Raw genomic sequence first — 17,869 nt, forward strand, 5'->3', positions numbered from 1 at the left:
TTCATCCCGCTACTTCCTTCACTACCAGGCCATTACACTGCCTCCACCATTTTTGGCACATCATGTGGTTTACTGTCCAGCGGTTTATTCTGCAGAACTGTGCAGGCTCCTTTTCTGTGTGTAACCAGTAAACTTCTATATTTACATTCATGAAGGCATCTCTTAAACCACCTTGTCGAGAGTGTTTTTTGCTTGACTGGACGTTGGAAACGTGTCTTCCAAACCTTTTTCTGTTGCTGAGGTGGGCAGTTCATTTTTTATTTTTAAGGATGTACCAGATCATAGATTTGGAAACTATTTTAATTTTTTTCTTTTTCAGTGACATGATGGCCTCCTTTACCTGCAATAACAACTTATCTGGACCTCATATTGAGAGTACCAGTGAACCGCAGCCAAGTCCAAGTTCAACACAGAATCAGCTCCAGATATTTTGTCTGCTTAATTTGTACTGAAATAATGAGTGAACAGGCCTGATGTTACCAAGTATTAAAAACAATGCTTAGGTTTAGAATTATTTTAGTCTGTCTAATTAGCCTGTGAAAATGGGGAACCATGCATAAAATGCATGTAATTCCTGAAAGTCTGCATTTCAGGGACATCTATATGGTTTAATTTAAAGTCCATCGTAGCAACAAAATTACTAAAAAAAAAACTAAAAAAAAAACAAAAACAAAAACAACTGTCATTTTCCAGAAACGTATAGACTTAACTAGCTCCACTATAGTTGTGATATTTTTCTCTGCTGATATCAGGCTAATAGTACAGGGTATCTAGCGACTGCGGGTCTTTGCATCGCACCCGGAGGTTCACAAGATAATGACGCAGAGATTTGTCAGCCACTTCTCTATCAGAGTCAGTAATTTTCAGAGATCAAAAGGTTGATTATTCATATATCGCCCACATTAGGGTCACCACACGTTGAACAGCAGTATGGACCAGTGCAAATAGGAGACTCAGTTAAAGGGACATTCCACTTATTTTACATGTCACGGTCAATTAGTAGTCTTGTGGGGGTATTGCACAGTCTGTGAGAAAACGTTTTATTATGTATTCTGTGGTTGTAGAGAGATCGTCATGAAGTCTGGGAAAATTATTACAGTGATCACCAGCATATTTTTTTCTTGGCTTTGGAAACTTTGAGTTTTTAAAAGAAAGTCTCAGTTTCATTCTTGGGGCACTGAGTTTAAAAGGCGTGGGTGCTTACGAGTTAGGACCAACTATGCAAAAATCAACTCAAAATAAACAAGTTTTGACTATGTTTTTTGCAGTCTGTCCCTTTGCCAGCTCTAATTAAGTGCATTACCAAGTATCTGTAGGAGTTTTTGAAGACCATAGCAAACTTACACCGCTGCACATTTTCATCCATTTCCACCAGTTACCACAATAAAACTATGACTCAGCCTATAATATAAAATCGTATTTACTTTGCTAATACATAAAAAATACATAAAATTTCCTAAAGAGCCTAATTAGGCCATCTGTTATGCTCTAACAAATAAAACAAAAGCAAAAAGTCAAACAGACATTCAGTACTGTTAGTGGTGCTTATTAGCATGCAATTCAAAATCTCAGTGGTGAGTATCACACGATGGATGATCGGATGAAGGGATTCATGTGTAAAGATCCTGCATAATTTACTGGGATGCGTCACATTCCATTTAAAAAGCAGTACAATGGTCTATTTCACTTGTATGCACATCATCCTCACATTCGAGCAAAACATGACGTGGGCATTTCAAACACACTGATCTCTTTTTGATCTCTTTTGAACCCAGAAAGCGAAAAGTTATTTGCTGTACTGCGTATCACAAGATGACTTCCCTCAACTCACTTTGCTTTTTTCCTTTCTTTTTTTTTTTTTTACTGATGCAGAGCTGCATCAATAAAACACTTCAACACTTCAGCATCATTATTACTTTGTCCAGTGAAACTGGTATAATTTTCAGGATTTATCAAAGCAAAACTGAAAAGTATCTTTTTCTTTATCCTTAAATTGATCATTTGTGCAATAAGAAGACAGTTTCGAGAAATGTTAATTCCATTGTAAAGGACAGAAATAGAACAGAGGACAGAAAGGAAAAGAGGGAAACAGGGAGGCAGATGTTGGAGGCAGCGACAGGAGAACAAGATTGTAGTCCAGAGAGGGGAGGTGGAGAAGAAGATGAAAAAGACAAAGTGCCATTTACTTTGTTGGGGCCCACCTTCAGATCTAGATACTCCAGGTCCTTCTTCAGTTGTATGTAAGTATCATCAGCCTTTAAATGAGCAATGGAGAGATAAATCATTTGAAATGAAGCTGCAAAGGATAATGCGTGATCAGATGACACTTAGGGCCTTTATTTGGGATTTTCTAGCAGAACTTTAATTAACTTGGTCTCAATTACAGTGCACTTCTACCTCTGTATTTTTATCTACAGTCAAGCTCTAATTAAGTAATCAAGTAATTGTTTTGATCTGGTTTAATGTCTCATGTATGACCTTATGCACAACTGAGGAACACAGACATGTGCATGACATGTGGTCAGACAGAGAGTTTATATTTCTCCATAAGCGTGGAGGATGGCCAGAGAATGGTCGGTTGCTAAAAACTGGGTGGAGTTGTCGCTGCTGCTCTTACAGCACATTGTGTTTGCTTCCCAACTACACAGAAATGTTCTGATAATCAGACATTATTGTGGTTGTGCAAGGTTATACATCTATGAGACAACGCAAAGTGTAAAATACAGGCATGGGCCACAAGCAACATGCTCCAAACATGGCATATCCCTGTTTACAAACAGTCACACAAGGCTCCGAGTATCCATAATATATAACCGTTAATACAATACAAGTCATGTCAAAGTGGTTAAATGAACAAGACATCCAAGCAGAATCAGAAAACTGCACAGTCTGTAACGATGATAGGGTAGTAATGTATGGGAATGGCTGGGGAGCAGGGGACCACAATGCACTGGCAAAGGATGCACTGGGCTGCATTAGGGAAATATGAGGGTCCCTGACCTGCATGCTGGGGCCTAGTAGGCCGTTGTGCTGGTGGTGCTGCAGGTGAGCGAATGCATTGCTGGGACTATGTGCACCAGCCATCTTGGCCTGGTGCCTCCGAAGCTGAATGAGGAGCAGAGTCAGCTCCTCTGGCTGTAGCGTAGCCCGGGTTTAGGGGCCAGTGAAAGCACAGAGGGATGAGAGGAAATATTTCATAATCATCTGGGCAGTAAAGTGGCTGAGCTGCAGTAACTGTGGAGTGTGGCAGAGACACCAGTATACTGCTGCCTCCAATAATGTAACACTTTATGTGAAAGGTACATGAATTGTCACCTATTCATAGAAAACGGGACACATTAATAGCATTAATTCATTTATGAAAAACACATGTTAAACACCAGTACCTCATCCTCACTCTTATCTAACACTGGCCCTGCCCCCAAATATTTCAGATATTTTATACATTCATTTTTGTAATTTTCAGTATTGTGCAGAAGTCTTGAGTCACACCTCATTTCTTTATATTTTATTTCCAAGAAGCCAGACTTTTTCAGTAGTATTGAACAATAGCTCTTCCAAAGCTTCTGTGGACATTTGCTTTTTTCACTCAGTTTAAGTCCAATCCTTGACCATTTTTAGAGGAATGTTTTTATTGTTGTTGTTTGTTGAACCACATAACAACAACATCTGAATCATCTGAGCATAAAAGGGACCAAAGTCAGTGTTGTCTCTACACATAACAGCAAACTGTGTATGTTTATGTTCTGGATATAAGTAACTTTTCCCCCTATAGTTTCTTTATACAGTTATATTTTTACACGGTTTTACTTTAATTAATGAATTCATTGTTTTTCATGCATGAAGTCATGAATGAATTCGTGATAATTCATGTACCTTTAACACAATGTGTCCTAATAATACCTGAAAATGTAAAACCTAGAGCTACACAACAAAGACTGTCATGTGAGGACGGCCTGCTGTGCTGTCTGAACAGAAATGCTATCAGGAACAAAAACACTGGAACAAATTCTACATGTGATAATGTCACAGACGGCCCCCATTAATTACGTTTCCAGTTCTTACCTGGATTCATTTTCCTAGACTATTATAACGCTTTGTTAATATTACAAAAAGTCCATTTTTCATATTGATCCAAGTAAGTAATATTAATGTAATAGAAGCTCATACCGTTTTGCCATGCAAGCTGGGAGCACTGACTGTGTGTGTGATGTAGCCCATGGCTGGCACGGACCTCCTCTCTATTTGGGAATTCTGTGGAGAAATGCAATTCGTTCACTTGTTAACGCAGATCATATAGAATGAAATCAAACAGAATATCTGATTTACTAAATAATCTTCAATAGTGTGTTGAAAGTGATATATGGATCACTTCATCACACTAAGTCAAAGTTAAACCATTGCCTCCAAGTCTGCAAACAAATTTGACTACACAGCAGATTTATTTTTTCCATCTATCCTTTTCTCGCTTTCATCACTCCTACTCTTATACGAAACAAGGTGTGCCCTGAGTTTTCAGATGCTACAGGGCTCGGAAAAATTTGACGTTTTTGCTTAATACACAGAATTAGCGAAAACCAGGCCCACCACAGAAGCTTAAAAGGACACAAACAACAAGAGATTTAATTAACTACACATAAATTATACTAAACCTGCTTTCTTAAAATAACATTTGTTTGCTACCAGCAAGAGAAGCACTGTAAGCCATTCCCTTTGAGATTCCCATGCCACAATTTTTTTGCTGTATAATAGGTTTTTTATTTAAATGCGAGATCAGAAGAAAGAGACCGCTGCTGATGTTTGAGATACAGTAGAGATGTTTATAGGGTGCTGAGAAGCCCAGGGCAAATTGGATTAGCTGCTAATAAAACATACTTCTTAATGATATTCCGCAGAGGCACACAGATCGCTATTACTTAAGTGCACTCCAGCCAGAGAGCACCATCAGCCTCAGAGATGCTGGGTGCACCAAAACTAAGTTCAGTGCCAACTAAATTTAGTTCCCATAAACATCGCTCCCTAGCATAGTCACTGTGGCTACCTTTGTTAAAAATGTATCCTCTAGAGGGTTTTCCATAATTGCGCGTCACTATATTTTATGGTTGTAATTAGAGTCTTGACACTTGGTTGAATCATAGGGGAAACAGAGCATCTGCAACACTTTGTTTACTTGTGTAAGGCCAACGGGTTGGTTATGAGGGTTGTGTGTGTTGGCAAATGTGGTGATGGTTTGGAGGGAGATTTTTTTCACATGTGGAGGGTGTGGTGGGGAGAGAGAGCAGGGTGTGGATTACAGGACGTGCTCCTGGGCTCCGTCTCCTGTGGCGGTGGCGGTGCTGTCTGAGCGCTACGGTGGGGGGACGGCAGAGTAGCGAGCTTTTACTCGCATGCGCTCACACCACCTGTGGAGTAGGCCTGGGTGTGGACTGTGTGAATCTGCAAACGATTCACATGAGCATCAAAGTGTGCGCGCTGTAAAGTCGGAGCCTTCTCATGCTCCTCGCGCGATCTTCCCATGGTGTCCTTGTGAGCTCACAACATTCTCCAAGTTGTGACACCTCATATCCACAAGCTACCATGAGAATGAGACCTTTGTCATTTGGCTCAGAACATGTGAAACACTGAGTTTTACTTCAGTCCCATGTCAATGACAGGCCACTGCTGTTTACTGTCTCACAGTATCACCAGTGTTTAAGGCCCAATTACTGAGTATCAGCACATAAATTCATAAAGGGTGGGACTTTCATCTTTCCATCCAACACTATGTGCAGGTCTCCATCCAAGCTTACTATGGGAGAGAAACAACACTGTCAACACACCGGCTACTTTCACACCATCCACAAAAACTCCACTGTTCCCATCATTCAAGATACACTGAAGAGATTAATTGAACTAGCTGGGAACACAAGTATTATTTTCAGTTACTCTGCCATTTATTTTATTCGTTAGTCAATTAATTATTTAGATAACCAATCAGTCAAAAGACTTTTTGTTTTTAGATGAAAGCAAAAGAAAATGTAACCAGTAATATTTAATATCCAATTAACAAAGGTCCTCTTACACAGAGGAATCAGTTCTTTGCTGGTTTTAATCTATGGGAGGCTAATTAAAAATATGGAATGACACGTGCACTATTCTTACCTATTATATCTTAACTACAGTTTATCATCATGTAAATCAAAGTAAAAACAGGTATTTGCAGGTTTATTTAATAAAATGGATATTAAATTATTACTGTTCACTGAATGCAACATTTCTCTGTGCACAGTTCTCTGTTTTATCCCATTGAGTATTTTAGAACTAGAGTATTAAGAACTGCAATTAATACTCTAAATGTACAAATCTAACTGAAAGAAAGGCAAACTAAGCGCCTCCTTAACTAGGTGTGCTACCTGAGAAAGATGAGCACAAAAATGCCCGGGTGAGCTTGATCTTGTGCTGTCCCCTGGTGCCAATTCATCCAAGGGCCTTACTGTGCGTCTGTCTGAAGGAGTGTGTGGTCTGCGTGGAGACAGGGGCTTGAAGGATGATGGTGGGACTTCACATGGTGATGGAGGAACAGAGATGGAGCGTGGCATTTCTACAGTCACTCTGAAAGATGAGGAGTCTGTGAAGTTGGGGCCGGTGTAAATAGGAGCGGTGGGGCTGCCGTGACGAAACTGCTGCCGTTGCTGCCACTCATACAGCTGCCACACCATTCCCTCCTTGGTGGCCATTCGCTCGTCAGTGGACATACGGAAGTGGCTGAGCCGGTCATGGGCGTACTTGTAGTCACTGGGCAGATTGCATGTTGCTGGAGGAGAGCTGCTGCCACAGGGTAGACGGGGAGACTTTGGCAATGACTGATAGGTGACATCTGCTGCACTTGATTTGGGCTTTAAGGGAGGAGTCCATCGAGGGAGGTTGAACTCAGCAGAGGGAGCACTATGAAAGAAAGAAGAACAAGGAAATCTTTTAGCTGTGTTTTTTTAATCTATTATAGAGCCATAATGCTTTAAATAAGATAAAATGAAATTCAATAGAAAGATTAAAGCAATCTAATAAGTGAATCCTCATAAAAGCCACTAGAGGGAGGCATAGACTCAAAGTTTCTTTGTCATTAGTCATGCTGCTGTTATAGAGAAATGTTAGTTGAGTCAAACTGATTGTGTGAAGTCAGACTGACCTCTTCGGGGGGTCTCCTTTTTGAACTTTGACCCAGTGCTCCACCTGAGCCAACGCGTTCTTCCTCTGAACATGCTTCTCAGTGTCTGCCCGTGTAACGAAACCCCTCTGATAGACAAGATTTCCATTTTGTTCTGGTGGCAGAGCCACTTGGATTACAGTCTTTTTTCCATTCTTATGGGCAGCATCATTAACAGCGTCTGGAGACAGTCTCTCTACTCTCTCCTGTGGGGCTGTCTGACTGGGTTTCCCCTGGATCTCTAATCCATACCTCACCTCGTCTCCGTGAGCCAGTCTGATACCATTGCTCTGAGCTTCCCCTCTGTCTGTCCTGTGAGCACTTTCTGGCTGAGATGAGCTCTGGTTAGTGTGGACATGGTTGGTCTGTGGGACTGCCTGTTGTGCAGCTTTCTCTGGCTTCTCCACCTCTCTGTGAAGACATGACATAGGATTGATATGATATTTAAACCAATGTCAAACCTGCCAGTAAAAATGTAAAGAGTTTCACTGACGTCAGATGATTTTCACCCACACGATGAATTAATATCACTTAGTGGTAATTTCCAAGAGAATTCATATGGTTAAAAAAATTATAGCCAGCTGGTCATTTTTACCCTGTCAAAAATGCCATTTTTATTCATATCCCCCGAGTTGTCAGTGATGCAGGGAGATTATGCCTTTACTGGAAAAGACTCTGTGTCGAAGGAATGAGTAGACCGGAGAAGTTCCCAGTCCCTTTTTTTTCTTTAGGAAGTTTTCACTAATTTTAGAGGCTGTTTAAGGTCCCCTCATGACACCTTTTTAATGATACACATCGGGAGAAATAAAAGAAGGGTACTTCAGTTTTCCATGTAATGTTGTACTTCAAAATATTCTGATGGAAAATAATATGTTTTATCAAGTATATTATGTAAGGTAAATTATACCTGACATTACTGTTACAGGGTTATGAGATTACACAGTATTAATCAGTGGCTAGAGAACACAATGGGAACTCTAATCAACCTTAAGTGGTCCTAAAGGTAATTTCCAAATCCATTTGCAGAGACACAAATCCAGAGCACGGGGAGCTATTCATTAAATATCCAACTGCACATTTTCAAAGGAGCTAAAATGGAAACCCCAGAGCACCGGAGTAATATCACTCACTTTATCTTCATCAAATACTTTAGTTTAGAGCACCACCTTTTTAATGCATTGCAACCTAATGCTCCATACTTTAAAACATGTATCCTTATTCCCGAACATTGGATTTTCTTGGTGTGTTATTTACAGTTTCACAAACTTCATACAGTTGATGGACACTAATGTCTAAAGGGTATTTCACATAACTTGTATTTCATTTCAAAGAACACAACAATGGGATTTTGAGCACTTTCCAAAATATTATTAAAAAATTAGGTAGTGATGTACATTGGTCTCTAGATGGCAACATTGCACAGATCATTTAAGCTATGCAGTACAGCCTGCTAATGTAAGATAACTCTGTATACAGCGAGTATCTGGCTATATATTTTAGAGCATTTCTGCCCTCCATTAAATATTTGAGAAAGTCTACTTTGCAGACACAGCTGGACTCACAGCTGCAGAATACTGAAGTTACAATGCAGCCCATTACGGAAAACATAATTTTATTAGTGAATCATATAGATACTAAAGAATCTGACCTTCAGGACTGCAGTATAACAGTGCTGTTGAGTCCTTAAAGCATGATGCACTAGCAAAGGTTCTAGTTGTTTTTGATCGGGACATCCAGGGTCCCTTTTTTAATCTAATCTCAATAGATGTCCAGTTCTTCTGTGCAAACTTGCACTAGAACCCCAACCAACTGAACCCAGTAGAGTGAGACCAACCTCTTTATCATGTGACTCTGCTGCATCAGCGCAGCCTGGTTCATGGCCCGGATCCAGCCATTCATGTCCTCCTGTGTGTCCGCACTGAAGAAATATGTCCGCATCCCGCAGTGTTCTGCCTGTGAGCCAATCACAGAGTTCTTATTGTAAATGTAGGAGCGCATTCCAGTATGGCTCGCCTATCAAAGAGAGAGAGAGATGGGGAATAGACGTGAGAGCGTCTTACTAAAGGCAGGAAAAAGCTGCCAGACAGGCCGATAAGTGCTTTATTGTTCAATGATCGCTGCCAACTCACTGAAGTTTACAGCAACAATATACAGAAAAAGAATGGAAGGGAAAAAAAGTGCTGCAGCAGAAAATATGTTGCTGTTGTTTCTGGCAACACAAAAAGCAAAACATAAAGGTTACACCTTCCCGTCTTTAAGAGAAATTCTTCTAGAAATACACAAATTATATACCAGCTGCAGCGAACAACCAAACAGGAACAAAGAGAACAGAATTACGGACTCCTTTAGACACAAGCACACACATAACCGCATATAAAAAACCACTCAAGGGTGAGCAGCTGTTTGTAGTTTCACAGGTGTTTTTTACCTACTACTGTTTACATACTTTTCCTTACCTTTTACAATATATTATAGTAAGAGGTAAGTGAAATGTTAAATCTTCAATTACTCAACAGAAATTAAAACTATATTTACTCTTACTCTATAGAGGTTTCCAGAATGAATGTTTTTGAGGAATTTATTGGCTATTTCACATGAACTGTAAGAGCATGACCTTCAACGAGTCCAATACAACACACTTGATAATGAGAAACAAAATAAATATAAAAACTTAATGCAATTATACATATCCTTATTCATCATATTAACAGAAAAGCAGAAGGCCACCTGTAATAAAAAAAAGTAGTTTATTGAGTTCAGGCTGACTTTATTAATAAGAGAAGTCTCTATTTTCATTGATCTGTTCAGAAAGATCTTTACTATGTAGCACTCATAATTTAAAATGATTATTATTCATTAATAATTATAATGATTATCACTCAATAATCTACTAAAAACTCAACATGTTAGAGGCCAAACACGGCAAAGCAAACTCAACAAGACCTGCTTCCAAAAAGAGGGAGAGAATTGTGTTGGGTTAATTTCATAGCTTGTATTAAAAAATAAACACACGTACAGGAGATGGCAAACTGCTAATGACGACATACATTCCATGAAATGCAAAGAAAAATGGCTGACACCTCGCCATTCTCCCTCTCCCGCGATGATGGAAATGTGATGAGTAATAAGCAGCCTGACAAGACAAATACCAGAGCCTCAGAGCATTTACGTTACATTTTCAAAGTGATGAAATGGTAAAATGAGCATCAACATTTGCCAATTGATCTCATTTATAAAGTTAGTAATTGGTGAACCTGCTAAATATATGGGAGTTTAACTTGGATTATAAACAAACATCTGAGGGTAAAGTGCTGACTCTTGTGCTACTGGTGGATTAAGTTTTAAAGAGTTATCAGTTCTGCGCTAAATATCTAACATTCATGTCCAGGAAGAATGCTTATACTGTAATAGATGTTTTAAATGTGGTGCATGTAAAAGAAAAGCACTCGATTAATGTTTCCCACTCAAAAGATTTGTCTAATCTAGCAATGATTGCTCTGGCATTGTCCATAAATGATTTGTCATTCGTTTCCATGATGAGGCTTAAATGCACATTTAGAAATGTGCATTCAGCAGCTAGACGCAAACAAATGGAGGTGAAGATGGTGCGCTACTGGTGAGGCTATAGTGAAATCAAATACCTATTCATGTAACACAGGAAGCCTGTGTGATTCAGGACGGCCGCCCACAGAGAACAGTACTCACTCCGCCCACGCAAACACACCGGGTCACAATGGAAGGCAATTGACCAACAGGGAATGAGAGAAACACAGTGAGGTGAGCAAAAACAGGAGAACAGAAAATAACAGAAAGTCACAGCTGATCAGTGCTGATTCAAACAGAGAGAACAGAAATGGCTCCAGCTGGAGTCCCTCGTCATCACAAAAGCAAGAATGAGTAATAATGGGAGCATCGTAAGTGCTTTGACACACGACTGTGGAATCAAAGCACAAAGCATTACAGCACCAAAGTCCTTACACAACATCTTAAGTTTTATAAATCCAACCGCTCATTTAGCTGATTTTCAGTAGAATTTGAACACTTTATTCGCCTCATCTTCAAATCATTTTTAACCCAGGTAAAAGATTAATCTAGAATTAACTCTACATGTCAGTAGATCTAAGAGAGAGACATATCATTCCTGGACACCAACAACAACTCAGCTGTTTTCATGCTTGCTTAGCAGTAACTGAAAATTTCCAAAGCACCTCAGATACACATAATGAAATCTCCTGCTCTTTAATGCATGATGGCACAGGGAGAGCTAAGGGTGGGGGGATGGGGGATCCCTTAAATACAAGGTATTAATGCAAAGCCAACGCTCATTTCTCCTAACTGTACATACACTCCCGCCCAACAGCGAATATGCTGAATGCATTATTAATATTCTAAGCAGCAATTACCATACAAATTTCAGTGCCCGTTGTATGAACTTTAAAACACAGTACATACATATCACATGAGCACAGACATTGTAATTCACACTGGCATGCTCTCACAATCAGATAATCTAAGAAAAAAAGCCCAAAAGAGCTGAAAGGATTATAACAGAATACCCAGATGCTGCTGTGCTGCATCAACATTCAGGCACTATTATTCTTTGAGGGACTCTCTGTGCTTCCACAAAGAGGACCTAGATGATGTTAACACACAAGAAACATAATTTCTTGTGTCCTTCTTTTTTTCAAAATTTGCAAAAAGAGAAAACAAAAGAAAAAAAACCCCCAAAATATTTGTTGCATGTAAGAAAAACGTCATGCACATATATTAAAGTAAAAGTGATACAATTAACACCAGTTTTAGCTATATTACCATTCAGATTTTGGTGACAGAAACATTTTCTTATGCTTCACACACTGTTTTGAATACTGAATACACCTAAACATATTTTTCTTCTCAGTTTATAATAGTGGATAAAATCTGATAAGAAATAGTTCTGCTGTACTTGATACATGGACAGTTGTACTGTAGCGGTTTGCTCTAATCCCCGCTATTGAGTTTGTTCTAGAAAAGGTCAGAAACCAGGAGGTCAAAAATTCCATCACACTCTGCACAACTTGAGAAAGAACGAGTTATAGAATTATATAAAAAAAGCTGAGTTAAGACCACCTCAGGTGCATGCAAAATACTTGTTTTGCAAAAACCTGAACATACATAATAATCAAGAGTGGAGCTGTTGTTTAGTTCCAGTGAAACTTTCTCCACTCTTGAGACTATATTAGTTCTTCATGTAATACAATGAAGTTGCAAAAGATACCATAAATAAAAAGTTTAAGTTCAGTTAAGTTTAGCTGCTGGTAAACTGCTGCTCCTGTGTTCTTTAGACATTTCTCACTATTCTAATCACTTGCATGCTGAATCTCTTCCACGGTTTTAAATGGTAAAAAAAATGTTATTGCTGTGGGGCACAATAGGAGACAGTTGTGTTCTGGATGTCTCTTTTGTTGGGCTTGATCAGTACTAACTGTTCCATGGAAAGCTGTTGATTTATTTCTTAGTCATAACCAGACACCTGCCTCTGATGACCTCCTGATCTTACAAATCGGAACAGCCAATGGCAGCTCTATGAAATCCATACCTTTGGTAATCTTTACATAGATTTTTATGGGTGAACTTTGAGAACTGTCTCATATCAACTCAGCAACTAATAAATGAAGTTACAGCTGTGGTCATGAATATCATGGGGAATTTTAAAGATGTCTTTGAACTGTTCTTTTTCCAGGGTGGAGAGATTGTACAGCATACATATTTAATGACTTAAAAAAAAACAGAAATTGGGTGCACAGGTTTGAGTGTATTTTGGATTTTCTCCAATCCACAGAATCAAAGTATACATACAGAAGCACAGACATCCATATACCCCCTCTGTTTGGTTAAATGTCCCTTGGCAAGTTGGACCTCAATAAGACGTCTTGGCCATCACCAAGCTTCTGGCATAATTCTGGCTGGATATTTGATCACTCTTGTTGGCAGAATTGGTAGACATCCACAGAGCATGATGGTACCACCATGCTCGACAGATGGTACAGTATTCTTACATTTGAAAGCATCGCCATTAACTCTAAACATACTAACGTCATTGTGGCCAGATAAATCCACCTTTGTCTCGTCTGACCATAACACGTTTCTCCAGAAGACTGAAGAAAGACATCTTCAAATTTCAATTGAGTTTGCAGCTGTCAGTTTTGGAGCAGGGGCTTCTTCCTTGGTCACAACCCCTCCCAGTAAAACTTCCCTTGCTGTGGACACTGGTGCTCCAGCATCTTCCAGTTCATAGCAGACTGGAGCCTTGGTGGTTCCTCGGTTGTTCCTGAACATTTTAACCAATTTCCTCTCATCTTAGGGTTAGACACTTTGGGTCTTCTTCCACAATTTGGCAAAGTGCTGACAAATCTGAATGATTCCTAATACAGTTGTTTGAACTGATAATCTTTAAATCTACAGTTGTTTAGAAATCGCTCCAAGAGGCCTTCTCAATTTGTGTAAATCTACTCTAATTCTCCTTCTTAGCTCTTCAATGGGTTCCTTGGACTTTCCTATTGCTCTGAGTATTGGTTAATTCAATGATTGGTGTAAAAAATCCTTGTATGCCTGCAAAGAGAAACTACCTGTTGTATTCAATCATGATCACTAACAAGAAGTTGGCCTTGTCAACGCCGAAGATACTGGAGAGTCTTCAGTACAACTTTACAAAGATTTAAGTGAGTTCATCTATATACACTGCTCAAAAAAAAAATAAAGGAACACTTTTTAATCAAAGTATAGCATCAAGTCAGTTACACTTGTGGGCTATTGATCTGGTTTGTTAAGTAGCAGAGGAGTTTGTTAATCAATTTCAGCTACTTTGATGTTAATGAAATGAACAATAGGTGCAGTAGAAGGTTAACAGTGAGACAGTGACAATGAGAATTATCCGGTTTAGTGGTGGATCCATGGAAGGACACACAGACCTCTACAGGTTAGGCAACGGCACCCTGACTGCAATCAGGATGAGCTCAGACTGTCATGAGCTCAGTGATGCCCTGGTCCATATCTGGGAGGAGATCCCCCAGGACACCATCCATGTCTTACTAGGAGCATGCTCCAACATTGTCAGGCATGCATATAGACACTCATACAAACTACTGAGCACCATTTTTAGGTGCTGCAATGGAATTCTGACAAAATGGTATAGCTGCCACATCATTTTCTGGGTGCCTTTAAATTCAGCCCTCTGTAGGTTGATCATTTTTATTTCCATCAAATGATATGCCATGTTTTCATTCCTAATGCATTAGCCAGTCCATATCAGTATAGATATTCAGCAGTACTTTTTTCCCATTGAGATGTGTTCCCTTAAATTTTTTTAACAGTGTCTTTGATCCTGTATGTATACCTCTGACCCTGTGCCAATTCGATAAAAAGAACAAAAAATAACACAGCATTCATGCTCATGATGAGTGTATTTAAACTTCTTTCCACAGTTGTATGATCTGACTATTTTTGATGCTCTGTTGTAAAGACACATTTTGGTAGATACTGAAGTATAGAAGTGTCATACCTAATCAAAACAATAACTCGATAAATAACAATAAACATATGGATATATGAAAATGAGATATGAAAATGAGATCTGGGCACCAGGCAGCACACAAACAGCCTTTCTGTGTTGCAGTGAGCAGAGTGAGGGGAAGGATTGTTAACAAATAACAGCGCAGCAATAAATAATCTCAGATGAAGTTTTGAAATCCGCACATAGACATGAAAACTTCTTTTAAAGATCTGACTCAGTGCCACTTCAGTGTTACCTTGAAAGCATATTTGCGGTTTATGTGGTCCTCAGGCTCAACTGGCGAAATGACATAACTGGGCAGAGGGATGCTGCCAAGTACTGTTTCCTCTCGGCTGTCTGTGAAATCAGAACACACACACACACACACAACATTGTTACTTGCATTCAGAACAACATCTAATTCTGCCAATATCTTTTACGATGTTTACAAATGACTGCAGATTTATGAATAGCAGGAAAATTAGCGAGGCATAACTCATGCAGGACTCAAGATGCTGCAAGGGCATGTGGCTGCATGTGGTATGATGGGGCATGTGGCTTATCTATTATTCAGTATTATTAATAAAGGAGAGAAGGTACATGCTATGGCAACGCAAGAAGAGATCTCAAGGTAATAAGGATGCAAAAGCTGGTGGAAAAAGCATGTCATATATCTAATTACAGGCTGTCATTAATCAAAAATGGCAGCAGAGGAGATCGCTAAAGGTTTGCATGTTAACCCTTCACCAAGTGCACTGTTCGTACGCTTACCTTTGTAGTAAAACAAGCAGTAGTCGGACAAAACAAACCACTTCCGTTTCCATAGTCGCATTCCAGAGCTGTCCTAGAAATGGATCGGGGGAAACGCAATACAAACAATATTTAGAAATCCTCCTGCAGGAATATATTTTAATTAAAAAGTGCAGTTTGGGAATAACCTGCTTTTTAATTAGGATTACTTTGGCAGAAAGCTGCAGCTGCTACATTTAATTCAGCACTGTAGTTTTATACTTCCAAGGATTGTGAGATTTAAAGGTTTTGTAAGGTCAATATGAGCTTTTAAGTTCTGCTAAGGGACAGAGAAAGATCGCTTCCATACTGCACAGTTACACCTCTTACACAGTGAAGGATGGTAATCCTGTGGCTGATATTTCACTGCGTGACACATTTAAACATTTTCTCAGTCTTTAACACGTGCTCCTGTATAACACATCTGCCTGTCGGACTCACTCTGAATATCCTCACCTGTTTATAGAGCCAGCCTCTCACCACCACTGGGATATTGAGGTTTCTTTTAATAGCATGATCCCTTTTGCCAAAATTGTGTACTTTCCCCGTACCTCTGGAGCCCTGCAGGAGCCACAGAAAAACATAATCAGTAACAAAATAAAAATAAAACATGAGGCAATTTTAAATTAACATATATAAAGTCATTTTGCGTGATGCTAGCCTACACAGTACAGAGAAAACAAATGCATCATTTTGTTACTTAGAAAGGAAAATCATTTTTCCTTTAAAATAATAAAATGGCCTTCTTTCCTGGAAGCTCCTTTTTTAAACATCCTTAACGAGAAAGGGAAATACCAAAAGTATACTCCTGTGGACGCACGTGTTCACTTATAATAGAGTTTATTTTTAGACAAAGTCAGTCAGTCTCTCAGGTACATTTATACAGTAAATATGTGAGGCTGTTTGGCTGACGAGTTGCTTAAAAAGACAAAAATCAGGATTTGTGATCATTTTCTTTTTAAGACACTAAATAAAAAACATACATGGTAACAAAAAAATAACAAAATGAATGAGGTGCACTATTCAACTTAAATACATATAGCTTCTCTGACTGTAACTTAATAGTAGTCGACTCATTTGTTAACTGGGGAAATAAAATTTTGTTACACTTGTTAAATTTGGACTGTTAATTGTGGCTCACATAATCAATGTGATAATTGATCTCTGGACTATAACAGAAAATGGACTGGTTCTTATATAGCGCTTTAGCACTCAAAGCGTGTTATCCATTGTGTTTTATTCATCCATTCATATACACTTTTTACTATATCTAAGTACTTTCAGTCTGACATTCACACTTGGTATGCAGACTGGAGGAGCAAGGCATTAAACCGCCAACCTGTTCTACCTCCTGATATTATGACAAATTGAACAAATGTATTAAAATTTGTAACATCATAATTTACTAAAACTCAAAACAAAAGGTTATCTCGATCAGTAATACATTAACTGGTTCATGCTCTACAGTATATCTAAAGCCTTTGCTTCTCAGAGAACCACTGAGACTCACCTTTGACCCTGAGGAAGCATCGACTGCTGCTGAGGTCACAGCCTTGGAGGACTCTGTGACCATGTTGGCTGATCTCTGATTGGCCGCTGACTTGGACATACGGGATTCTATCCTACATTTGAGACGACAGTGTGGAAGAAAAACAGAATGCAAAAAAGGATGAAAAGCACTGGCAGTGTTGTTCCTTCTCAACTCCTCTGACAAGCTCCAAACATGCAATAAAACAGAGCGCAGTCCTTTGCTGAGCTTTCACATATAAAGGATATGACTATTTCCTGACACCAACGTGAGACCAGTCAGAGCCAATGGTTTTCCACTGGATGTGTTAACAGTGAGGAAAAACTCATGTAACACTTGGCCTGGCAGTCACCTCGTGGCACACACGCGCGCACGCACACACACACACACACACGCGCACACACACACACACACACACACACACACACACACACACACACACACACACACACACACACACACACACAAAAGCCAAAACAAACTAAAAAGACAAAATCATAACAATGGCTACTTCCCACCTCACACATGACATCATCATATTGAAAGGGAACGTGAAGAACTAACACAGTCACACATGCCAGAGACAAGCTGGTGTCAAATAACAAATAGCTTGCACCACACTAAGCTATTCAGACACTTTAAACAGCGTATTTTGGACTGCGGCCAACCATAGTGTGCAAGTACAAGCGTCTGTTGCTGAACAACAATACCAAATATTTGAGTCCAACAGCAAATTATCAAGAAAATAAAGAAGAAAATCTTGTATCACAGAGTTAAAGGCATGACAGAAAACAGGTTAAAGCTTATTCATAGGGGGCTGATTTGTGTGTGTGTGTGT

General features: G+C 39.3%; 1 protein-coding gene across 13 annotated transcripts in view; it reads right to left on the minus strand.

Annotated features, from left to right (window-relative positions):
• The window catches only part of plekha7b (pleckstrin homology domain containing A7b), a 74,270-nt gene that overhangs the window by 15,130 nt on the left and 41,271 nt on the right, over positions 1 to 17,869 (minus strand). For 6 of the 13 annotated variants that reach the window (XM_086288193.1, XM_086288160.1, XM_086288155.1 and 3 more), the window contains 10 exons: positions 17,014 to 17,125; positions 15,960 to 16,064; positions 15,486 to 15,558; positions 14,971 to 15,071; positions 9,018 to 9,196; positions 7,166 to 7,594; positions 6,393 to 6,924; positions 4,171 to 4,254; positions 3,001 to 3,135; positions 2,187 to 2,255 (listed from right to left, as the gene is read on the minus strand). In XM_086288193.1, coding sequence (XP_086144319.1) covers positions 2,187 to 2,255; positions 3,001 to 3,135; positions 4,171 to 4,254; positions 6,393 to 6,924; positions 7,166 to 7,594; positions 9,018 to 9,196; positions 14,971 to 15,071; positions 15,486 to 15,558; positions 15,960 to 16,064; positions 17,014 to 17,125 — 1,819 coding nt within the window. Of the gene's footprint in view, positions 1 to 2,186; positions 2,256 to 3,000; positions 3,136 to 4,170; positions 4,255 to 6,392; positions 6,925 to 7,165; positions 7,595 to 9,017; positions 9,197 to 10,824; positions 13,161 to 14,970; positions 15,072 to 15,485; positions 15,559 to 15,959; positions 16,065 to 17,013; positions 17,126 to 17,869 lie in introns of those variants that run through there. The other 7 variants (XM_086288176.1, XM_086288168.1, XM_086288184.1 and 4 more) reach the window with 6 other exon arrangements.

The sequence above is a fragment of the Aulonocara sp. 'chitande type north' Nkhata Bay genome, linkage group LG1, assembly GCF_057382095.1.
Source record: "Aulonocara sp. 'chitande type north' Nkhata Bay isolate Kocher_YH1m ecotype deep benthic linkage group LG1, A_spYH_male_GT1.1, whole genome shotgun sequence".
In the NCBI taxonomy this organism is placed as follows: domain Eukaryota; kingdom Metazoa; phylum Chordata; class Actinopteri; order Cichliformes; family Cichlidae; genus Aulonocara; species Aulonocara sp. 'chitande type north' Nkhata Bay.